Here is a 21,554-nt window from a genome sequence, read left to right as displayed (position 1 = left end):
CCTCATCGAGCAACCCACCATAGTGACGTTTCACGAACCGCATGAATTATTAATCCAGTCGCTGTGGATGAGTGAGCGTTAGACGCTCTTTGGCCCGTTGATCATTAAAACGAGACAATGGTAGCTTTGGGACGGGTAAAAGAATATAGAGTGTGGCCCGTGGTCATGGCTTTTTTTGTAGCTTCTAAGATGTCTTGATTGAGTCCGAGATATTCTTTTGCGGTCATGACCAAGCATTTTCCTTTTCGAGGAGATGAAAAAACCCTTTCAACTCACTCATTATAGCTTGGGACACTTTTCCACCATCATGGTTGGCTATCAACCTGCGTATAGCAGCACTTGGCACGTTGATGTTAAATTCAAAGGCAAATTGCAACCATGAATCAAGTGCTTATACTGTCAATACTAATAATTTTCGCTTCTGTTAAAAATCTACGCAACTAGGTTGGACCAGATTTGACACAACCTCGTCCAAATTCTCTTGCAAATTTGAGGAGGTTTTTTTTCAGAGGCCATGTTTGTCATCCCGGAGTTCCCAATCCTGTTCAAGATACGCCTTTTCTGCAGCATTCAATTCAAGCGGGTTAAAGTGAGATGACAAAAAGCGTTCTCGTTCATGTCGTCGTCATTGTCATCCGTCTGACCACCAAATCCCAGCCAAAAAAAAGGATCCGTCCAGCCATGGAAATCTGCCAACGTCATCTTTCCCAAAGCTAAAGCGCGAAAAAGTCATTAGTCGCCCTCTCAACTCTTTCAATACAAGGGCTACTTTTAACGTAAGACGGCTCCAGCTTGATTTACCATCTACCCGGCATTTGACTTTCACATGGGCAACACTGGCTGATGCTAACTCAAGAGTTGTTGAGAGTTGTTCCAACAAGATCCAATGTAAAAAGCGACATCAATCGATGATCAAGCTTTAATAATGAACAGGAGCTGCAATCGTCACAAATAGGGCTTTTCAGCGCGTTGCGTTGAACAGCGCCCTCTGCTTCATTCAAGTGCGGTCAAGCAATCTTGAAGAGTTCAGAGCGTAGTGAAGAGCTCTGATATTTGGCCACTTATTTTGTTCATGAAAAGCCAAATGTTATGCTTACTTCGTTCATGAAAAGCCAAATATTATGCTTTTGAGATTTAAAACATAGTCTCAAGATATTCTAAGGTTGACATGAATTGGCAAGAAATCCATTCAAATCTCTAGGTTTGCTCCCGACGCCAAAGTCAGTTATTGTTCCGAGCTTTATTGATAACCATTAACATACCTGTTGTATGTTTAGTCACTTGGCTCAAGTTATTACGAACCTTTCACCTTGACCACTACCACATATACTGTAATGAGGTGAAATCACAATAAGGAGCTATTAGTATTAATGCAACACTCTTGTGCGTATGTACTAGGTGGCTCTTTTGAGAGTGCGTCCTTCACAACTTGGTAGAAGCAATGCATTTTATTTGACTTCCGTAATTCTTATATTGCCATCTATTCCCAGGTGCCGTTTGCCGTTCAACGTTAACAGACCTCGAGACAACGAGTTCAATTTTGTACTGAGGGGGGTTGAAGGGGATGAAGCGGTTGAAGCCGTTGAAGCTTGGGAGGTCGTGGTTGAAATTTCAGGAATGCAACCCACCAGGTCGTGCATCGCCTTTGAATGATGCAGTTGTCTCTGGGTCGGACATTTCCCACACAGCCCTGATCACATCCATCAATACTTTGGTGACAAGCTCAATTAGTGTTCTGAGCCAAGATAGTTATTTAGGAAAACGCGTATGGAATTGGCTGTTGATGCCATGAACAGTCAAGGAGGTGGGACATTCTATAATCAAATTTGTGGAAACATGTTCAATGCAACGCTTGGATATCACTTAACACTTTTCATCCAAATATTGCTTTTGAAAACTCACTTAGCGCTTAGATCCCGTACAAAGTTCTGAACCAATGGACTTCAATAAATCGCTCTCAATCAACACGCTCAAAAACTTCCAATTCACAACAATGAATTAATCTCTTTTGTTTCAGAAAATGAGGGTCATATTTTTGAGGATCAGGGTGATTGAGTCCATGTATAGGACTGAGCCATCACATCATCTGAACATATGTTTGCAATAAATAGCGCGTGTGGATTGAGAAGAGGATGGATGATAGTCGTACAAGTTTCTCGAGAACGGTGGAGGAAGAACTTGGATTGCTGAACCGTTCCCAACAACGTGGCTCAAACTTTCAAACATAAACGCATCATTGGGTAAGACGTGGAAAGTATGTCTTTTAACCGTACGAAGCTGCGTTGGAAACTTTAGCTCAGAGGTCCAAAGGCTGGCTGAAAAATGTTGGAGCAATGAGCATGGCTATTTCCATACCTTCTGATGGACATACGGATATACGGGTAAAGCTAAAGGTGGGTGGCTTCCAAAATGATTTGCCCCTTTTAAGAGCCCAACATGAAAATGACTCGTCACTTTGGAACCCGACACACCCACTAATTTGGTTTCGTTCCCGATCCATTTGGGTCTACACAAGGCACCGCTTTGATCAAGTTGATTGTGGCCTCACCTAAGTAATGAATAATTCCGATATCCGGCTTTTGAAATAATGCCTGGCATGAGGCCGTTCTGTGGGGACTATTTCATACTAGATAAGGATCCCTCAAGCACCTCTTTTTTAGGTTCATTTGTGGCTCAACGTGTCGCTCTTATAACGTGATGATTGTCACCGTCCTGGAAATCTTGGAGAGTCCACATTTGTTTTAATTGCGGTCGGCACCCTCTTGAGTCATTGCGTTAAATACACGTACTGTATGTAGAGCTCTAGATTCTCGAGAGAGTCAGTCGTTGGCCCTTCCAACCCATCAGCCCAATCCACTGTTCCGCCGAAAAAGGCTCTCAAAGCCAATGGGGTTTCAAAAAGGGGCATTGTCAAAACGGGAGGCCAACGAGAAAAAGGGTTCAAGTGGATTTTAAGCCTCAATGGTTTGAAAGATGAAAAAATAAACCCACAAGGAAAAAGGGGGAGGGACAGCTTTTCATTCAGGCTCGCTAATGAAGGTGGTCCTTGTTGCCCTTGTCGAGGGGAGCTCGATTCAAGAACTCCTTATCCTACCCCACTACGTAGATAGAGTGAATGAAGTAAGCCAAGCTTATGTACTACTACAACAACTACTACTACTACTGTGAATGTGGCGTAGTAGTTGCGGCAGGTCCGAGGCTATAGCCGAACAGTAGCAGTCGATGATGATGATGATGATGTTGATGATGATGATGGCCATAGGAGACCATTGATTGATGATTGGGATCCGGGCAGCCAATTGCCCCAACGAATTATTCCTCGACCGGCAACAACAGCCACTGTGACAAGAAAGATTAATTTGAAAATCTGCCCTTTCAAAAGCCGGGGGAAGCCTTCGTTGGTGGCTAGCTGCCCCAAGGGTCCCCGTTCATTCGTTTCTTTCCGTCCTTTCCTCCTTTTCCCCTACTCTACATACAATACTTGTCGGGGTGAGAGGTTTGCCGATCAGAGGAATTGTGCAAGGCTCAAGGGAGCTTGACACTCCTTTCTCGAAGATAACGCAATGGGCCTTCATCAATAAGCAAAATGTGGACTACATAGTTAGTGTGGAAACCAAAGCCTCGCCAAATTTGTACGAGGGACCCGGGGAGAGGTCTTTTTTACATATAAATGAAAACGCGAATACACCACTGTGTCGTGAGATGCGTAGAGAACTTTGTTTATTTCATCAAAGGTGATACAAGAGAACTGGATTTGGATCGAGTCGATGGAGACTTACTCGTTTATGCATACGGACTGGCTGCATGGACATGGGAAAGAGAAGACTTGGACCTCGTGGCTCTGATATGACGTGCTCCGACCATTAACCCAAATCAAATTGGCTCCAAACGTGTTCAGCAATGTTGATGCAGGTTAACGGGGAAACACGTCATCTTCACGGTGTCTGGCACTTGTTTCTTTTCTCATCTCTTCTTCCAGGTTCTTCTTGCTCTTGTTTGGAAAACCAACCGTTCCCACTCCCTTCGTTCTGAGGGCCCTTTTGGACCGGGTGGTGGTGGTGGTGGTGGTGGTGGTGGTGGTGGTGGTGGTTGTTCCACCATTCAAAACGAGATTCGTGATCTTCATGGTTCCAGTCCTCGGGGCAGATCACAGTACTTTTTACAGGAACGAGGCGGAGTGATAATTACCCTCCAATGAATGGATCAAACTAAACAAACAATGCGCACGCATGCACGCACTCACTCACGAACTTGAACTCAAGAAAAGCGACTGCTCGACTGCTCGACTGCTCGACTCCTTGACTCCTCGAGTCATGAATCTGGCCGGTTCTCATTGAGCAGCGCCCCTTACGGGAAAACGTGTTTCTCAAGCGGGTGGTGCGTGCCTGTGTGTGTGTGTGTGTGTGTGTTTGTGTGCGGTATTGAGCCAGCCACTCTCACTCAATGGGAGCATCAATAGAAATAAACACACTTGGAATGGACATGAAAGTATGAGGTCATTATGGTACGTGGAATTATGAGAGGCCTGACGGCTTCCTGGCTCTAATACTGTTCGAATTCCACGGGTAGCCGGATCTTCTTCTGGTTGGCGAACCGTTTCAAGGCGTCGAATTTGCGGTGCAGACCTTGGACTTCCTCGCCCATGCGTTGAATGTCTTCCTGAAACCAGAACTAAACCATTTATGACACTCATCTTAGGCCACGAGGATGGGAGCGAGCTTTCCAACGGGAGCAATCCCGGGGTACTGTACCTGGACTTGATCGAGGTTCTCGTATTCCTTGCCCTTTTCGTGCTCGAGGTCTCCTTTTTGTTCCAGGCGTTTGATTCGACAACTAGCCGCGTAACCCCGATTCTTCAACGTCCGGCGTCTGGAAAGCAAATTGAACATAAGAACAATAAAAGATCCAAGTGCTTTCATTGATGGCACCTTTCAAACACGCTTATGCCATGTCGATGTAAGTTTTGGGGCCCGTTTCGGGTCTTGAACCATTTGAACCATGTTTAATGGGCTCATCAAATCTTGGGCCGAGAGAAAGCTGAGACGAGCGTCGCTCTAAGAAGATGGACTGCGTCATGAATTTGGGGCGGGGCGGGCGCATGAGTATAAGCGGACTATGAGTTCGCTTCATGCATCCAATCATGGGTTGAAGGATGATTAATTGTCTCTTCAATATCAAACTTTGGTGGTGGTAGATCTGAAGCCGATGGATGGTAGGACTGAGATGAGCACACTAGTCGGCCGGCTACTCACTCTTTTCGTTGCAAGACAAGCAGAGCTCTCTGTACCTAGTGAGTCCCAAAAGTTGCGCTTCATGGAATTCTTGGACTAAGATGTACCCATCAAAACCAACGGGCTTATTAAGAATTGTTCAAGGTTTCAACGTCATCCGTTGTCAACACTTTTTTTTATTGTTAAACGCAAAAAAATATCTATCAAAAATTTGGTCCATCCGAAGAGCCTCTACCAGGGAGAGGAACAACTCAAAGAAACGCAGGAAAAAACCTCGAATCCGACTTTTGGAATCGACTGCAAACCATTGGAATAGTTGAGTCCAGTGTGGCTATTGGAGGTTATTTGATCAACCATCCAGCCAACCCTGAATGCATGGCGTCAGCATCGAATAAATAGCTGGGCTCTCAGAGGCGGGAATGCCCTATTGTTCAATTAGAGATACAAGCAAGAATCCCTTGATTCTTCAGCCTAACAACTCCTCGGTCCTCCAACCATCTCCTACCTGCAAACACCCCGAGCACCAGTCACTCAGTCATCGGGAACGGCGAACAAGAAGTAGCCAAAGCACCACCGGCCGGACCTGTTACTTCATCAAGAACCATCAATGTCCACTAATGACTTCATGATCGGAGAAAACAACAAGAGGCGAGAATTATCAACCTCAGTCGTGGCCGTCATACCTGGATTATGATTGATCTATTTATGCGTTGCCCAACCCCTCAAAATGAAAACAATGCCAATGGTTTATAGCAGGGAGGCCAGGAGAGAGGAGGCTGTTGTCAGTAAGAGCACAGTCTACCTTGTTGAGCACACATGGCTTGTTTGTTAATCAAATCAACGACGAACACATTTGTGCTCCGAGGATTCAATTCCATGATTTCAGCAACCCTTTTTCACGCCATTGTTGTCCTTGCAGCCCGTGTTCGAGGTTACTAAATCAACTTAATCTCGACCATCTTCACCACTTCACCAACAAGAACCATTTACAGGAAGACCCCAGTGGGCTTCAAGACAAAGTCATTAGTTTTTTGGCGGATTTTTCTCTCCTCAAATTGCCGAGAGGGCGTGGTTTGAGATCATTAAAGCGAGCTTTCTTACTTCCTTAGCCACTCCCATTCCCATTCAGCTGGAAGTAAGGCAGTCCATCGTCGTGGATTGGCAGTTTGCACTTTGCAGTTTGTTTGCGGCCAGGATGATGATCAAGATGAATCTTTTTTAATTTGACTTTACCCGCGAGTTGGCTCTTAGAGCGAGCTCGTTCCCGAGAAGGATGAATGCTAGAAACCCCCGTCAAGTTATTGAAGATTTCTTTCACTTGATTAAGCCGTGGAAGGAAGTGGAGGAAGCAAGTGAGTCGAACGGACGGACGGACAAGTTTGCACTTGACGATGAGGGTAATGACAATGATTAGTTTTGGATCCGTCGAGGGAGCTCACCGCTCTCATCCGTCCGTCGTCTCCTTCTCAATGACGATTTGGTTCCATTCGGATTTGATTTGGAAACTACCGCACGTACGTATATGAATTTAAAACCGATTGACGAATCCATCTGTTTCTGGCATGAACAATGTCTGCCTGGAAAGAAACCCGTCACATCAACGTGCCAATAACTGTAGGTCTGGCTCTACCAGTATATGTACATAAGTAAACCGGAATACTACTCTTCAAGCTTTGTCGGCCATTTTCCGGCCTTTATCTTGTCAGTTCAGTCTTGGTATCCTCGCTCTTTATGTTTTCATTTTCATTTCACGAGTTTTTAGAGGCCAGGGTTGGTGTGGGCTTCGACGTAAACTTCTAATGTCATGAGACAGATAAGGGAAAAATGATTGAAGAGTGTAATCATTATCTGAGCGATTTTCTTGAGGAAAAATATCCCAGAGAAAAGGAGAGGACGAGAAGGGAGGAGGGAGGAGGAGGAGACGGAGAATGAGGAGCAGGAGAATGAGGAGCAGGAGGAGGAGGAGGAAGAGCCCAACAATGAATGTGGTTCAATTGAGTCGGTGGCCCTCTACCGAAAATGTCTTGCCTTCTCCCCTCTACCCAACCCTGCATGCCGCCCCACGTGGGTATTTGCCGACTGGAGGCTCTTTAGAAATCGTCAAAAGATAGATAACCCTCTGTGCCAAGAGTTCGAATGGTGTCTTCCAATCAATTTTGTTCGCTCAGAATAAAACTCCAAGAGTCTTCGCGCAGTGCAACGAGCCTTTCAAAGCAGACCTCACCCTCAGCTGTCGTTGCCAAAGTGTTCAGTTTTGTTTTTGATTTGTCACCCGGGATCTTTCAATCGACAGCTGACCGAGATCACACCCTGGTCAGCCATTTTGGGTGGTGATGGTGGTAGCCACGGCCATTCAAACTGACGCCAACTTTTCGTGTCGTCGGGACCGTGGGGCTGATCGCTGGTCGCTGGTAGCTGGCCGAAGTTGGGAATGTAAAGATCACTCCACAAAAGCAGACAGGCACTACATATTAACTCAAGTTAGTTTGAATGTCAGTGTGGCAGATTTTGGTACGTGGTTGGCAATAAATCATGGTTTACAGTGGAGTAGGACCTGGTAATTGCCAGTGCGTCGTCGTTGGCGAGATCCCCAAGCCAACTCTAACTACTCATTCATGAGCCCACAAATAATTTCGTAGACCACAAGACTCCTTCCACCCGGCAACTCAGCATCCATCCCCAAGTTTCGAAGACGACACTACTACCAAAACGCCCTCCACATGTCTTGTTCAATTTTTGATGGTAGGAATTTTCGCCATGGTCGAGGATTATGCCCAGCCAATGGATGTTGACTGGCTGGCTCACTGGTTGACTGCCTGACTGTTGCGCTGGAGCAAATTGCAAAAGTGCAATTCCAAAAAGCCAAGCCAGAGATGCGAAACGAGGTGAGATTATTTTTTCAGACAACTGGCTAGATACTTATGCACACGGTTCACATGACGTGAATGTGTTTGGTCGACGGAAACACAGAGAGAGAGACAGAGAGAGAGAGAGAGACAGAAAAAATAGAAAAGGGGCGCCCATTGAGCTCCTCAAGAACAGGCCCACAGGTCTAGAGGGAACTCCAACCAAGAGGCTAAGCCAGCCCACCATCCAACTCTGATCGCACGAGTAATTACCATCGTTAGGTTCAAGTACATGCACACGTTGTGTCGTTGACTGATGCAACCTCGGCCAAATAATAATGGGCCAACCTCGGCCCTCCGCCAACTCCATCAGGGCTGAACCACTCGGGAGTGAGCAACGTGGAACCAACCAACAACTGTTGGTTAGTTCAATGGCAAAACAAGCCCTCCCTCAAATTTGTCCAGGTGACCGACCGTTCAAGATCGACGACGGAATGTGGGAGAGACACCGGACGGGATACTTGGACAAGTGCAAACATGATGGAAGTCTCAGGCAAAAATCGTGGTGGACTCGACCTTTGTTTGCACTAATGTGCACTCTGGATCCATTTTCAGGACGTTCTCCCGGGAGTCTCTGGGCGGGCGGGGGTTGGCTGGCAAGGCAGGGGGGGAAAAGGGGGGGGGGGGGGTGTTGGGTCTTCCGTCTCCTCCGAATGCCGATGCAAAGAATTTACAGCCTCGCACTCGCAATTTGGACGGGGGTGAAGGCGATTTTTCAAATTCCGCCAGAGACAAAGCTCAGAATCGGGAAGTTGCATGTGGGTTTGCAAAATCAAATTAGGGTGGTCGTAATGCTACAATGACCTTCTTTGACAGAGGACTGATCCTCCTGACACTGATTGTGTGGTACTCATCTCTTACTACAACGCCTCAAAAGCCGGTACCTAGCCAATGCAAGAGCTCTATCGCCACTGGAACTGCACCTTCCTGATTACAGTATCGCAAGAGCGCCTACCAATACGGACAAGTACCACATAGAGAAAGTGGTGGAAATTTCATCTCACCAAAAGTGGATTGAAACGCATTCCATTGATCTTGCAAGTCACCTTGGCCATATTGAAAAAAAAGCCAAACGCTGCCATGACACAAATATACAGAATTAAACGTGTATACCTCATCTGCCTACCTGCCTGCCTACCATCACTATTGATGCCACTATATGTAGCAAAAAACAACAATGCACAAAGACCAGAGCTCACAAGAAACCTTCAATGGGAAAGCTAGTTAGCCCTGCGCGCAACCTACCCCATCAAAGAGCGAGGCATTGAACCATAAGAGACGACGACAACCAACACTCCAACTCGCTTAATTAGCACAAAATGAGAGATCATGAAGGTGGATTTTACTCTTAGATCATCTCCCAGCTCAGTCAAATGCACCGTCTTCCCGCGATCAAATTTCCCGCGATCGAATCTGTTAGGCCAGATAGTGAGTGCTCACCCGTCTCCAGGTCCGGATTCGCCTGTCATTCTGGCACGGTCGTGTCACTATCACCTCCAGAGAACGATTCCAAACAAACTGGCCCGGGTTCAACGCCACACTCAAACTCGCATTCTGCATTCTGGTACCTCTAAGATACATTCCCTTCAACTATCTGGTCTCGGATCAGGGACTTAATCATCACGAATTAATGCACGCACATGGTTCTTTTTTTTCCTGCTTCTTCTCGCATCTCCTACGTAAGTAAGTCCATATGTATTGCCGAATACAATCCATCCATCTACTAGCGAGCTCTCCTCAAGGCAACAGAGCTCTCAGACTCACTCACTCACTCAGTCACTCACTGGGATTCACTCACGGATTTCGGCCAATTCCGGGATCTTACGTAATGCAGATCGAAATAGACTCGTCTGGCCGGAGAGCCATCCATCCCATAGAGCAATGTGGTTTAAGGCCATCATGATGGTGGCCGGATGAGTGGCTGCCACCACCATTACCACCGCTGCCGCCGCCGCTGCCGCCGCCGCCACTGCCCGTGGGTGGGTGGATGGGTGGGTACACTCACTGGATAAGAGAGGGGGTCCTCCAGATGATCCTTCGGCATTGATCATTTTGGAATGCACCATTTGTGCGTGACCACAAGAAGAAGAAGACTGCTAAAAAAGAAGTGGCTGAGTCTCCTTCCCCACTTAAATGAGACTGACTGACGGACTGACTAAGTGAGTGTGTGAGTGTGTGAAGGTAAATATACCGGACACGAACTGGCAACGAACGATGGCCGAAGACCACGACCGACTGAGTGCTTCTCGATGTCTCGATGAACTGAGGTGACATTTCCCCACATACTCGTACAAGCCAATGCACTACCATAGGGTAGGTGGGTGTGTCTACGTGACAGTGGGCCTACGACCATGAACTGTTCGTCAAGAAGCCTTGTCGTTGGCTCGAGACGCTCCCGGTTGTTCGTAAACTTTTGTTTTCCTCTTTCTCTTTCTTTCTCTCTCTTTCTTTCTCTTGCCATCTCTCTCCATAGTTCTCTCGGATTTTTTGTTCATGGGGACTCATCGTCATCATCATCGTCATCATCATCGTCATCATCCTGGCCAGCACTACCGACTACGTACACATTATGACGATTTCACGCTGTGATTTCCCTTTAAAGAGAAGAACCTGCCGAAACCATGTCTATCAAGCTCAACTGGATCAACCATATCCATATCTTCTGAGTACACACATACACACACGCACACAAATACACATACACTGCATGCAGTACGCAGGCTCACGCAGATCCAGACCCTAAACCAACGCCAAACGTCAATGTCGTGGGTTATGCAGATGAGTCTCTCTCTCTCGCCCGTTCTTTCTTTCTTGCTCTCTCTCTCTCTCTCTCTTGCTCTGTCTCTTGCTCTTCTCTGTTTGAAAAGGTGAAACTCCCGACTAAACGAAGATTCAAAGTACGCTCATCATCCGAGATGGTGCTAAGAACGAGATCACCACTCCTCCTCCTGCAGTTTCTTTCTTTCCTTCCGTCATCCCCTCTATCCTATGAAGAAGTTCTTGATCCTATCCAAGCAACTCATGTCGGGCGAAGGCAGGAATAAAAGGTTTGTACTTGCGGTGGGATTTTGGCCGGCTTCAAAGTACAAAGTGGACTGACTGACTGACTGACTATCTATTTATGTCCATCTTTCTGTTTGCTCCATGAACAAGAAGCCTGTTGGTTGGGTAGAGGTGTCTGCCGGTTGAGGCTCGTTCAGGGCAGCAAGGCCGATGATCATGATCATCATCATCACCGGTCTCACTCACCTTTTGTATCAAACAGTAGATGAGAAATAAATCACTCCCGACGTTTGCTCTGGCTCTCGATTGAACAGGAAAAACGACTTCCTTCAATTCAAAGATGGCAGGCTACTTGTCTATTGGGCCCCTGCGCGACTCACCACGCCACGGATCGCCGAGAATCGAACCAACCACCCTTCTCTTCACCCTTTCTTCATTGGGCAGTGGTCTGTCTCGGCTAAGTCGGCTTTCCAAGTGCCAAGTGAATGAGGGGAACTTGAATGTTTTTCATTCGCCCTGGATTCAATCCACGAGTCGAGCTGATCTCGAACAACTTCTTTAGGCGACCAAATTGGAGATACCAGCCAAGCGGCCAGCCATCCAATCCAGCCCACCAGTCATCCAACCATCAGCACCAGTAACATTACACCCAAGTATCCAGCCCCGAGATTTAATCTGAAATTATCATTTCATGCTGATGCTGATGCGGGCAAAGAGGTATTCAAGAAATAAGTGTAAAGTCATCTTCCTTTCTTACCCTTCACGAGTTTTTTTTATACATGTATGTATGTATGTATGTATGTACTCGTCTCTTGAAAGCATCTGGCTTGGCTGGCTTGGCTGGCATGGTTCGTTGTTCATGATTTGGAATTGGTATGTTGGACTTGCACGACTTGAGCCTTCCCCCTCAACCCTCGATTCAAATTGAATGCGACTCCGTTTGCGGTTGCTTGTTCTCGCTTAATGTCTTCTGCGCAGAGGAGAAGCTGACAAAGGCTCTTTCTTGCGCACTCACTCACTCACACACTCACCATCCTCAAAAAGAGTTTTATCGGTCTCCTTGGATAAACACACATTCACTGCTCGCTCATAAGACCGGTTGGTATTGGACCGGCTTCCGCCCTTCAGAGCCCAACCAATCAACCAACCAACCAACCAACCGGGCCTCGACCCTAATAATGATTACAAAAATGAACGAGAAATTATCGGCATAACTCCTTCCCCCCCTTCCACCCACCCACCCCCTTTCAAGTGTGTTTGTCGTCGTCGGCATTGAGTGACAGGCTTGAGATATTGATTGTGTCATTAAGTAACAAGAAAAACAGAGAACGAGAGCACGAGAGAGAGTGGCGCAATTTCGAAAGATATCGTTCTTCGTCTATCTATCTACTAATCTATCTAAATATATTTATCAATGTATGAAGGACAAATAGAGGGGGGAGGCGAGAAAAGGAGCTTACAAAGAAGAAGAAGAAGAAGAAGAAGAAGAAGAAGAAGAAGAAGAAGAGGACGAGGTCAAACTTACCCGAGGGATTTTATCTAGTTTGAGACTTGAATAAACGAGAATCGAATTCCCAAAAGGCTTCTTTCTTCAAATTTGATGAATGTGTATTGTTGTCGCGTCGTCGTTGGTTGGTTGGTTGGTTCGAAACAACACACCAAAACCACGTCAGGAATTAGACAGACTGGATGGTGACGATGAAGGAGATTGAAATCAGAGGAAGTTAAATACAAAGAAACGACAAAAGTAGGAGCGCTAGCAGCAATAGTCGTGGTGGTGGTGCTCGTCTCAATGGCAGTGTCAAGCAATGGTAGCAATGGTAGCAATGGTAGCAATGGAAGCTATGGAGGCTATGGAGGCTATGTGTCGTTGCAGACTTGAAGTAGCAGTGAGGGAACGATAACAACAAGTGTAACTAGGAAATCACTGGCAAGGCTCAAGACTCCAAGGGTTGGTTGACAGGAACCTCTCCCAATGATGTGTCTTGGCCAACTGTGAATGACTTAATGGCCTCAAAGCTCCTTTCATCAAAAGAGAACAACAAGGTGTGAGCTCCTAACCCACCAACGAGGAGGAACCATTCGTTCCCCACCGACCAACAAGTAAGAACAAGTAGGCGGCCACCACAATCCAAGAAGCACACCCGCACACACACGAAGGAGACCAAGGAGAAGAAACCAGTGCAACAACAGCGACTACGACGACCAAGACGACCAAGACGACCAAGACCACGACGGACGACGCACCTTTTTCCTGGCCCCGCGCACGTCGCACACAACCATCTAAGCCGACAAACCTCGTCAAAGGCCGGCCAACGAAGAAGGTGCCAGATCTGAATCTCCGTCTGTTTCTTCATTCACATGTGCACATCGTACTTACAGTGAGTCCCCCTTCCCCCTTAACTCTCTCGTATCCATGGATCGATCCTGTCTGGTTGTTGGTGGTGATGGTGGTAAGACGCCAGAAGTACGTACGTAAAGTAACGATAAAGAACGAGAGGTGCTGGTAAGATCATATGAGAATCCGGAGCGCAAGCAGAGCACTCCCTCACTCAGGTGCATACACGTGGACACGTACACACACACACACACACACACACACATATACACACGCGCTCGAGCGCGGCGTGGTCATGTACAAATTGCTATCAAAGGAAAGAGAGGGAATTGTCACACACACGCTTACACACATGTCCGGACTCCCGGGCCTTTGAGCGACTTCCACCCCCGGACCTCGCTCCGCTCGAAGCTCGACTCGAAAGCGCGTTGGACCAAGTTCGCCCCGAAAGAAAGCGCAAAGGGGAAATCGCCGCGAGGAGGAACACAAGAAGGAAAGGGGAAGAAGAAGCAAAGCGAAGACACACGCAGCGTTGATGGCCAGGGCAAGGTTGCCCCTAGAGGCGGACAACGAGAGGGAAGTGATGATCACGATGACTGGGATAGATTTACTTTTTTTTGGCCATGATGTCTTCGAAAAGGACTCTGGGCCTCTCGAAGGCTGTGCCTGCCACTGCTATCATTGGCACTCCCGACGTCGCCGCCACCCCCTGAACTACCATCCATAACCATCACTCAACACCTGAGCAACGTTGCCTTGGCAGGCCAGTATACGTACGTATCGGGTATACCGGGACTTCAAACGACCACGTCAAACGGACCTCAAGGTGGACGGACGACAAAGGTGGAAAGAAGTGTACGAGGACGAAGGAATCATTGAAGGGGGAATTGCCCGGAGAATCTCGACCACACTTTTTAGCGTGGTGTGTTGACACCTTGCAACAATTGAACTGAAACATGATGGGGATGGTCATGGTCGAGGTGGATGGAGATGGCCATCGAAGTGGTAGAGGCCGCCAAGAGCGAGGGGCGATGTGCAAGCAAAGAAGGAACCAAGCTCTGGAGGCGACACACCATGGGCAAAGCGAAAGAAGAAGCAAGAAAAGCGGCGAAAAAGCGAGAAAGAGAGTGAGGGAGTGAGAGAGAGAGAGAGAGTAGAGCACGTCCGTGCTATGCTTTGAGAGGGAATTGGAAATCCCCTGACCATGACAAGACAAAACCAGCGGGATTTTAATGGAACAACCATCGATAATCAACACCTAGTACAGTACAGAGAGAAATGGCCAACCAGAACTCGCAGAACAGAGCTCATCCATCCAGTCAATCAACAAGCAACAAAGCATTCTAACGTGGATCTGTTCAGCCAACTGGCTCTCTCACTCAGCCACACTCAGAAAAGCCATGCGGAGCAGCCTCCTAGATATACTGTGGGTACATGGGCCAATTGGCCAATTGCCCACGTGGTCACATCCACTACTTGTTGGGGGAACGATCCATGCCTTCAAAGAAGTACGAGTACTCCATTTTTGCGGTCAAAATTCTGTCCTGGCTGACAGGGACCCAAATTGATGATTATGAATGCAATCAGCGCTAACCTGGCATTTTCACAATGATATGTAAAGGAAGCTAGGGATTTCTAAAAGCACGACACTATTACGCCCAGGGGTTTATTCTCCCATCACGATGAGTATGATTGCGCCATGCAATGTACAGTCCCCTACTTCCATTCGTTTTAGTGGTGGGTACTAAAGAAAGGATAATTCATAGGAACATCATCCCAATTGGCGACCGTAGGGACCCACAACGAAGGAGTCAAAACATGCGAAATCAGCACTAGAAGACCTTTCAAATTTAGGGACGAAAAGACTCAAATCAGAATCCAAACTTCTCATTTGATGGAGCTATCTATCGCCTTGTCACTGTAGAAATTCACAGCCAAATTAGGCTCGAAATTACTTTGAGTAACCTCAGTGGTAGCCGTTATCCAGATACTCTTGTGTACGGATGTTTGTTTTGAGGTGGTGGTGCTCCTGTCAAGAATGTGGAAGTTCATCCCAAAATGCCTCGAAGCAGAAAAGGCAATTAATTGTCAATCACGCTTCAATAATGGTCGAGCGGTGCGCAGTGGTCCACATTAACCACCACCACCACCACCACCACCACCACCACCACCACACAAGACAATGAGGCAATTATCCGCTTTTGCCTATTATTATTACAAACACATGCACACAATCGCAAACCAAAACACACACTCGTTACTGCCACCCTCCATCGCTCGGACTACGAGCAGGAGATCAGCTAACCGCAAAGTCAAAAAATAGTACTTTCCCTCCCCCCGGAATCAAGATCAACTCCCTCCATCCCTGTATCTCTCAACCCCCATACATTAGTAGACCTCAATCACCTTACTAAAGTGAAAAAATTGAGGGTTTCCCGCAATCTGGAAATCTCTTCTCCCACATGAGAACTCTTGTGGATCGAATGTACTTTCGTCCCACTAGCGGAGTCATCTATCCCAACCACCATCTTCGGTGTTGTTGGCGTTAAGCACGCTGAAACTCTAAACGTGATGAGCAACTTAATTCTGTGACCACAGACCGGTGTCATGGACAAGCGATCTATCTCCAAGCATCATTCCAAGCATGATATCCAACCAGAAGTCGCCTTTCATTGGAACACTTAGCCATGAGCCAACAGCCATTATAACAATGGGACACTAGACAATGTCATAACACGCCTAAGTAGCAGTGTGTAGACCTCCTTGTACTTACGTGTACAGTATAGTATAAACTACATTCTGTACACCACGAACATGCTACTCTACTGTGCACGCACGCACCTACAACGTACATTGTGCAGTGCAGTCCGCACATTTCTTTGCACTCTCGACACGCTGAAATGTGGCTGGACCTTGTGGATGGATGGTTGTATTTCAGGAGAAGCCGGATCTTGAAGCAACACCACCACCACTAACACCACCACCACCAACAACAACAACACAGCAACGAATCCGATCGAAATGGGCAACTAAGCCAACGGTCGCAACAACGATACCGTCCGAGGCCATTACAACATCATCATCAGTAACAGCAACAGCAACAACAACAGCAATAACATAGGCGATGGTTTGGTGCTGAGTCTGTGATGGGCCCGTCGATTTGAACGCTTTGAACGCGTTGCTCTCTCTCTCTCTCTCTCTCTCTTTGTCTCTTTCCAGCCGTACATATACTATACTATACTATACTATACTATGGCCTTGTACAGCGAGAACTCTCTCGAAGGGTTCGGCGGAGTAACGTACTCTCCGATCCGATCCGGCATTGGATGATTGCTCTTTGGTACGAGAGCATTGAGGATATTGAAGCAAGCTGAGCAATGCCCGGTGGACTGTATGAAATGCCAAAGAGCATCATGCAACTTGGGAGTGCAGCCCCGTCCAGCGCGAGAGAGCCGACCTTCCTGCTCGTCAACCACTTTTGGAAACAAATGTCAAAGGTGAAATCGAGCCTCTTGTCGATCGTGTTAAAGCCGCTACTTACGTAGAGCGGGGGTTTCTCTGGCAAGGCCGTCTGCCAGAATTGGAACGGCCCATAGGTGATCCTGGAGCGCAACATGGCCAGTGACGTTTTCCATGCTTTCCATGTTTTCCAAGGGAGAACCCGGTTCATCATCGCCAAAAGTTCGTCTCGGGGTAATCTTTGAGAACGTGGTCGTCGTGATGAAACCATTGTCATGAGGTCTTTATCATAAAAAATGCGGTGGGTTCGTTCGTTTTTCCCAGTCAGAGAGTGCAATAGTACCTCTCCACCATTTGACTGCCAAGAGCCAAGCATACGAGTTTCGAGTACAAAAGATGGAAGTCTCGGTGGCGTCCTGTCTCAACTTCTCGGCAGAGGTAGCCAGAGTGGTGCGAGCAGCCATCACACTTTTCATACTTTCTCACTTGAGCCCCAAATGAGATCTAATAATCTTATTCATGACAGTTGGGCATACATGCACGCGAAACGAAACCCCAAAGGAGGCACCCCATATCCTCCTGTACATTACGTACGTAGTACATCCCCATTCATACCGTACATACTACATACGTTCATCCCTACAGTGGCCGAGTATGACTTAATCTGAACTCTTCCATCCTAAGTTTGCCATTATGCCAAGTGGAGCAGTGCATACCAATGGGGCTGTGTAGTTTGCACGCAAGTACAGACGTAACTACTACTACTACTACTACTACTACTACTACTACTACTACTACTACTACTACTACTACTACTACTACTACTACTACTACTACTACTACTAAAGGTACTCGCACATACTGCATGAGCGTGAGGGTGAGTATACGTGAACATAACGAGGTGCGGAATCATTAAAATTCAAAAGATGGCAATCTTTTCAATCGCTAAAGCCACAAAAGGGATCTTTCTCCACATTTGTTTGATCGTGGTAAAGTTAGCCGGGCTTTATGACTGACAAGTATGTGAAGTGCTCACTAACTCGCTCACTCTCACACCTATCGTAGGGAAACGAGACACACACAATTCTGATTTTTTTGCCCTCACCGAGTTCTCACTGGAACCATAAAACCATCATCATGTGTTTACGTACCGTACGTTCTGCGCTCCTCTCGAAGCTCGAAGAGTGCGTCTGAAATTGCGCGAACGTGAACGATCCGGGTGGAACAACTTGTTGCTCACATTGTTTCAGCACCAAGACCAGTCCGTATCGTCTTGGATAGACCCGACCACTGCCAACTAGTCAGAAGAAAACGTTGCCTTTATCTATGATTTACAGTCTTCAAATGAGGGATTTCCCTCCAATGAGTTGTACTGAGGAATGGCTGGCCCCCACAGTCCCAATTCGATTTGATCACATTGCCAACTCTGTCGTGTTCCCCCAAATCGAATTGGGAGAATGAGAACAAGGTCGGACAGGGATTTGGGGTGGCCAAACGAACGCTCCCCATTCTCGTATCAATGCATGTGAGAGTCATGCTCATCTGCCAACCAATCTGCCATCTAGGACGGTAGTGATGGACGATTTTTTCACGTACACTACACTCATGCGCACTTACACACACACACACACACACATACATACACACATACACACCCTAATGTTTGAGGTTGGATGGGACTGTTGTAGTAGGAAATGTGAAAGAGCAGAGCACGATTTCGCCAAGACGACCTGGTTACGCTGAGCGAGTGTATAAGGATGAGTAAGAGCAAGGAAGTGCATGATGATCTTGGCGTTGAATTAGCTTCACCTAGCCCTCTCCCCCTCTCTCTCCCTTTTCTGTGTGTCTCTCTCTTGGAAACTCTTTTGGGATTCGCTCTCCATCCATCCATCCATCCATCCATCCATCCATCCATCCATCCATCCATCCATCCATCCATCCATCCATCCATCCATCCATCCATCCATCCATCCATCCATCCATCCATATATACATACATGTGGGGAACAACCAAGAACAAACTCGAACCCTTTCATAGATTGACCGACCGTCATTGTGGTTTTCACCACCCAACAAAGGAAAGACACATTTTCCCCGCCCCAAGTACTGTGGGCCCATCTTTCAGATCTCAATCAGAGCTGCAGGGTGAGGTAGGCTTGAAATTTGAACGGGCCAAAATGGAGACAGCTCTGGCGGAACCATCCTCGTTGATTTCAACGATAAGTAATAATGAGGGTGGCAAGGATCCACCTACCCGTTTTGTACCGTAGTTCAGTTCTCAGTTGTGAGAGAGACGTCAAACCAGTGGAGCGTCGCTTTGAAGTGCTCTTTTATCTTCGAGCCAGCATAGCATTAGCATTAGAATATTCCATGCAAACTAATTTTCATACATTCGACAATGCTCGAGTTTCTTCAGGACGGTGGAGCTCGCTTCGAACGAAGATCGTTGGGGGAACCAGCCGTATGGAGTCATTCCAGATATGTATGCTACAAATGATGGATAAGGCCAAACATATGACTTCATGCCGGGGTAGTAAACATGTTCTGTTCTCTGTTCCCTTCAGCTTTGGCCGTTAAAGCGCTTACACTATGATTATTCCAATGCCAACGTGCCTCTCTGCAATGGCCGTTTTAATGTTGTTACTCTGGCTTTTGTGGCGAGATACTTCGAATCATCCTCTCCATTGGAGTGATATACACGCTCATAACAGCCACAGCAGCACCTTCCCAGTTACGGCCTATACCATAGATCATTCATTCATGACACCTTTTCCACGTTGTACAATTCCGATGCCACCATAAAGCATTGAGCCCGGCAAGTTTGGGAAAAGACTCAAAAAGATACAGCCCGGATTGAATTCAAATGACTACAATACCAATTTCCATGTCGACCGACGTACTTTGGATCAACCACTTGCGTGCCGAGATTGAAACAAAATCGTTGGAATTTCGCAATATAGCAGACTGTCAATTCACCGCGAAATGGTTGGTGGTCAAACCCGACGACCACGTTGCCCGAACATGGCGAAAATCGTGCATCCAGCCGAAAGTCAATGCCACCTGGCGAAATTGCGCCCCTCTATTTACTTACGATCACACCATATCAATCAAAATGTTGATTGCGAGCGAGCCTTGGTAGTAAGGAGGGTCTTTGGTACGTTCAGGATCGACTGCTCACTTTTGGACGCTCCGAAAGCCCAAGGCCTTATTCTGACTTTGCCGGTAAGCCATCAATGAGAAATGTGAGTTAAATCATTTAGGTTCGAACCACTTTATCTCTAGCTCGAGAATGTTGTGGGCGCTCTTCAAGGGTCCGTGTTTAATCCATGGCGATTGCCAAGTTTTGGTTCCGATCTCAAAGGTCAAAGTCGGGGTCTCACGTTGGCCAAGTATCAGTCCACCCGGGTTTAAATGACTTGCCAAACTGCTCATTGGCTCTCCTACTACGTAGATTGCTCGACTATTTTGAAATCTGATCCTTATTGCAGGGACGATTCTTGCCTTAACGGCTTTCAAACCATATTTGAATAGCGAGAATAGAAAATCTGGCAGAAATCCCACTTTGACTACCTTCCGCATTTCTGAATTGGAGTAAAATCCAATGGAAGCTGTTCGTGAATGGACTCTTGGTTTCAACCAATGCCTGATCTGTCAGAAAGAGAACGATAGGAATGACGATGGATGCCTGATCGTGAAATGTGTACGCGTACTTACGTTCGTATATACATACGTACTATACATACAGTATGCCTTGACGTTGTAAGTAGCCACAATGTGCCATGCACAAACGGGTACATACGGTAGGTTCAGTATATGGAGCTAGGTACGTTAGAGAGCGAACAAAGCGATGTGAAAGAACGAACACAGAGAAGAGAAGAGATTGAAGATAATTGTCTGAGGCAAGCAAGAAAAATGGCCTTATTTGCAACGAGTTCATGAGTGATTTGCTAGCTGCCAAAGCGAAAACCAATCCAGAGACCATGAGGAGACCAAACCACGCATTTTCAGTGCCGTCAGTGAGAAACAAAAAGAAAGAGGAGAAAAAAGATAGACAGACAGACAACTTGAGCATCTGCCTTGAACTGTTTTTGTCATGGGAACCTACTTATACCTATGAACCATGGTTTCATGGTTTTCTTTTTTTTGGCAGAATAACCAGAGTAAGTTCTATTTCATTCGTAAATGGATCGAGCGCAGTTTCGATCCTTGATCTCTTCCCCCATCAATGTTGGGTGGTAGAAGTGCGAGCCATCCTGTTGTGATGTTGGAACTGGATCCCCGTTCAAATCGTCTTCATTTCCTGTCAAGATTCCAATCATGCTAAACTAGGATCCAAACAGATTTTATGGTTTAAAGCAGTCCAAACCCCAAAGAGTCGTATAGTTGTGGTGGTTTTGTCATGCTCGCATGAGAGTCATAACTCAAGTACAAATTGTTTTCTAACCAGCTCTTCATTTTCCAGCCAGAACAGCTCTCCGCACCTCTAAATAGCGGCCCACTTTTTCCATTGTTCCACACAACCACCAACACCAACACCACAACAACAACCATAACAACAACTACATCAGCAACAACCAGTTGCTCGTTGAACAATACGACATCAATACTATTTATGTA

At 46.7% G+C, this 21,554-nt stretch overlaps 1 protein-coding gene across 2 annotated transcripts in view; it reads right to left on the bottom strand.

Annotated features, from left to right (window-relative positions):
* Nucleotides 1-3,701: 3,701 nt before the first annotated feature.
* LOC131887107 (transcription factor Maf-like) overlaps nucleotides 3,702-21,554 on the bottom strand; it is a 34,247-nt gene continuing 16,394 nt past the window's right edge. The window contains exons 2-3 of one of the 2 annotated variants that reach the window (XM_059235631.1): nucleotides 4,752-4,869; nucleotides 3,702-4,655 (exon numbers count right to left, since the gene is read on the bottom strand). In XM_059235631.1, the coding sequence (XP_059091614.1) occupies nucleotides 4,599-4,655; nucleotides 4,752-4,869 (175 nt within the window). In that variant the 3' untranslated portion in view covers nucleotides 3,702-4,598. Of the gene's footprint in view, nucleotides 4,660-4,751; nucleotides 4,870-21,554 lie in introns of both variants that reach the window. The other variant, XM_059235630.1, reaches the window with a different exon arrangement.

Source organism: Tigriopus californicus, chromosome 9, assembly GCF_007210705.1.
Source record: "Tigriopus californicus strain San Diego chromosome 9, Tcal_SD_v2.1, whole genome shotgun sequence".
NCBI lineage: Eukaryota > Metazoa > Arthropoda > Copepoda > Harpacticoida > Harpacticidae > Tigriopus > Tigriopus californicus.
Note: the sequence above shows the minus strand (reverse complement) of the source record. Positions and strands in the feature narration are given on the sequence as shown.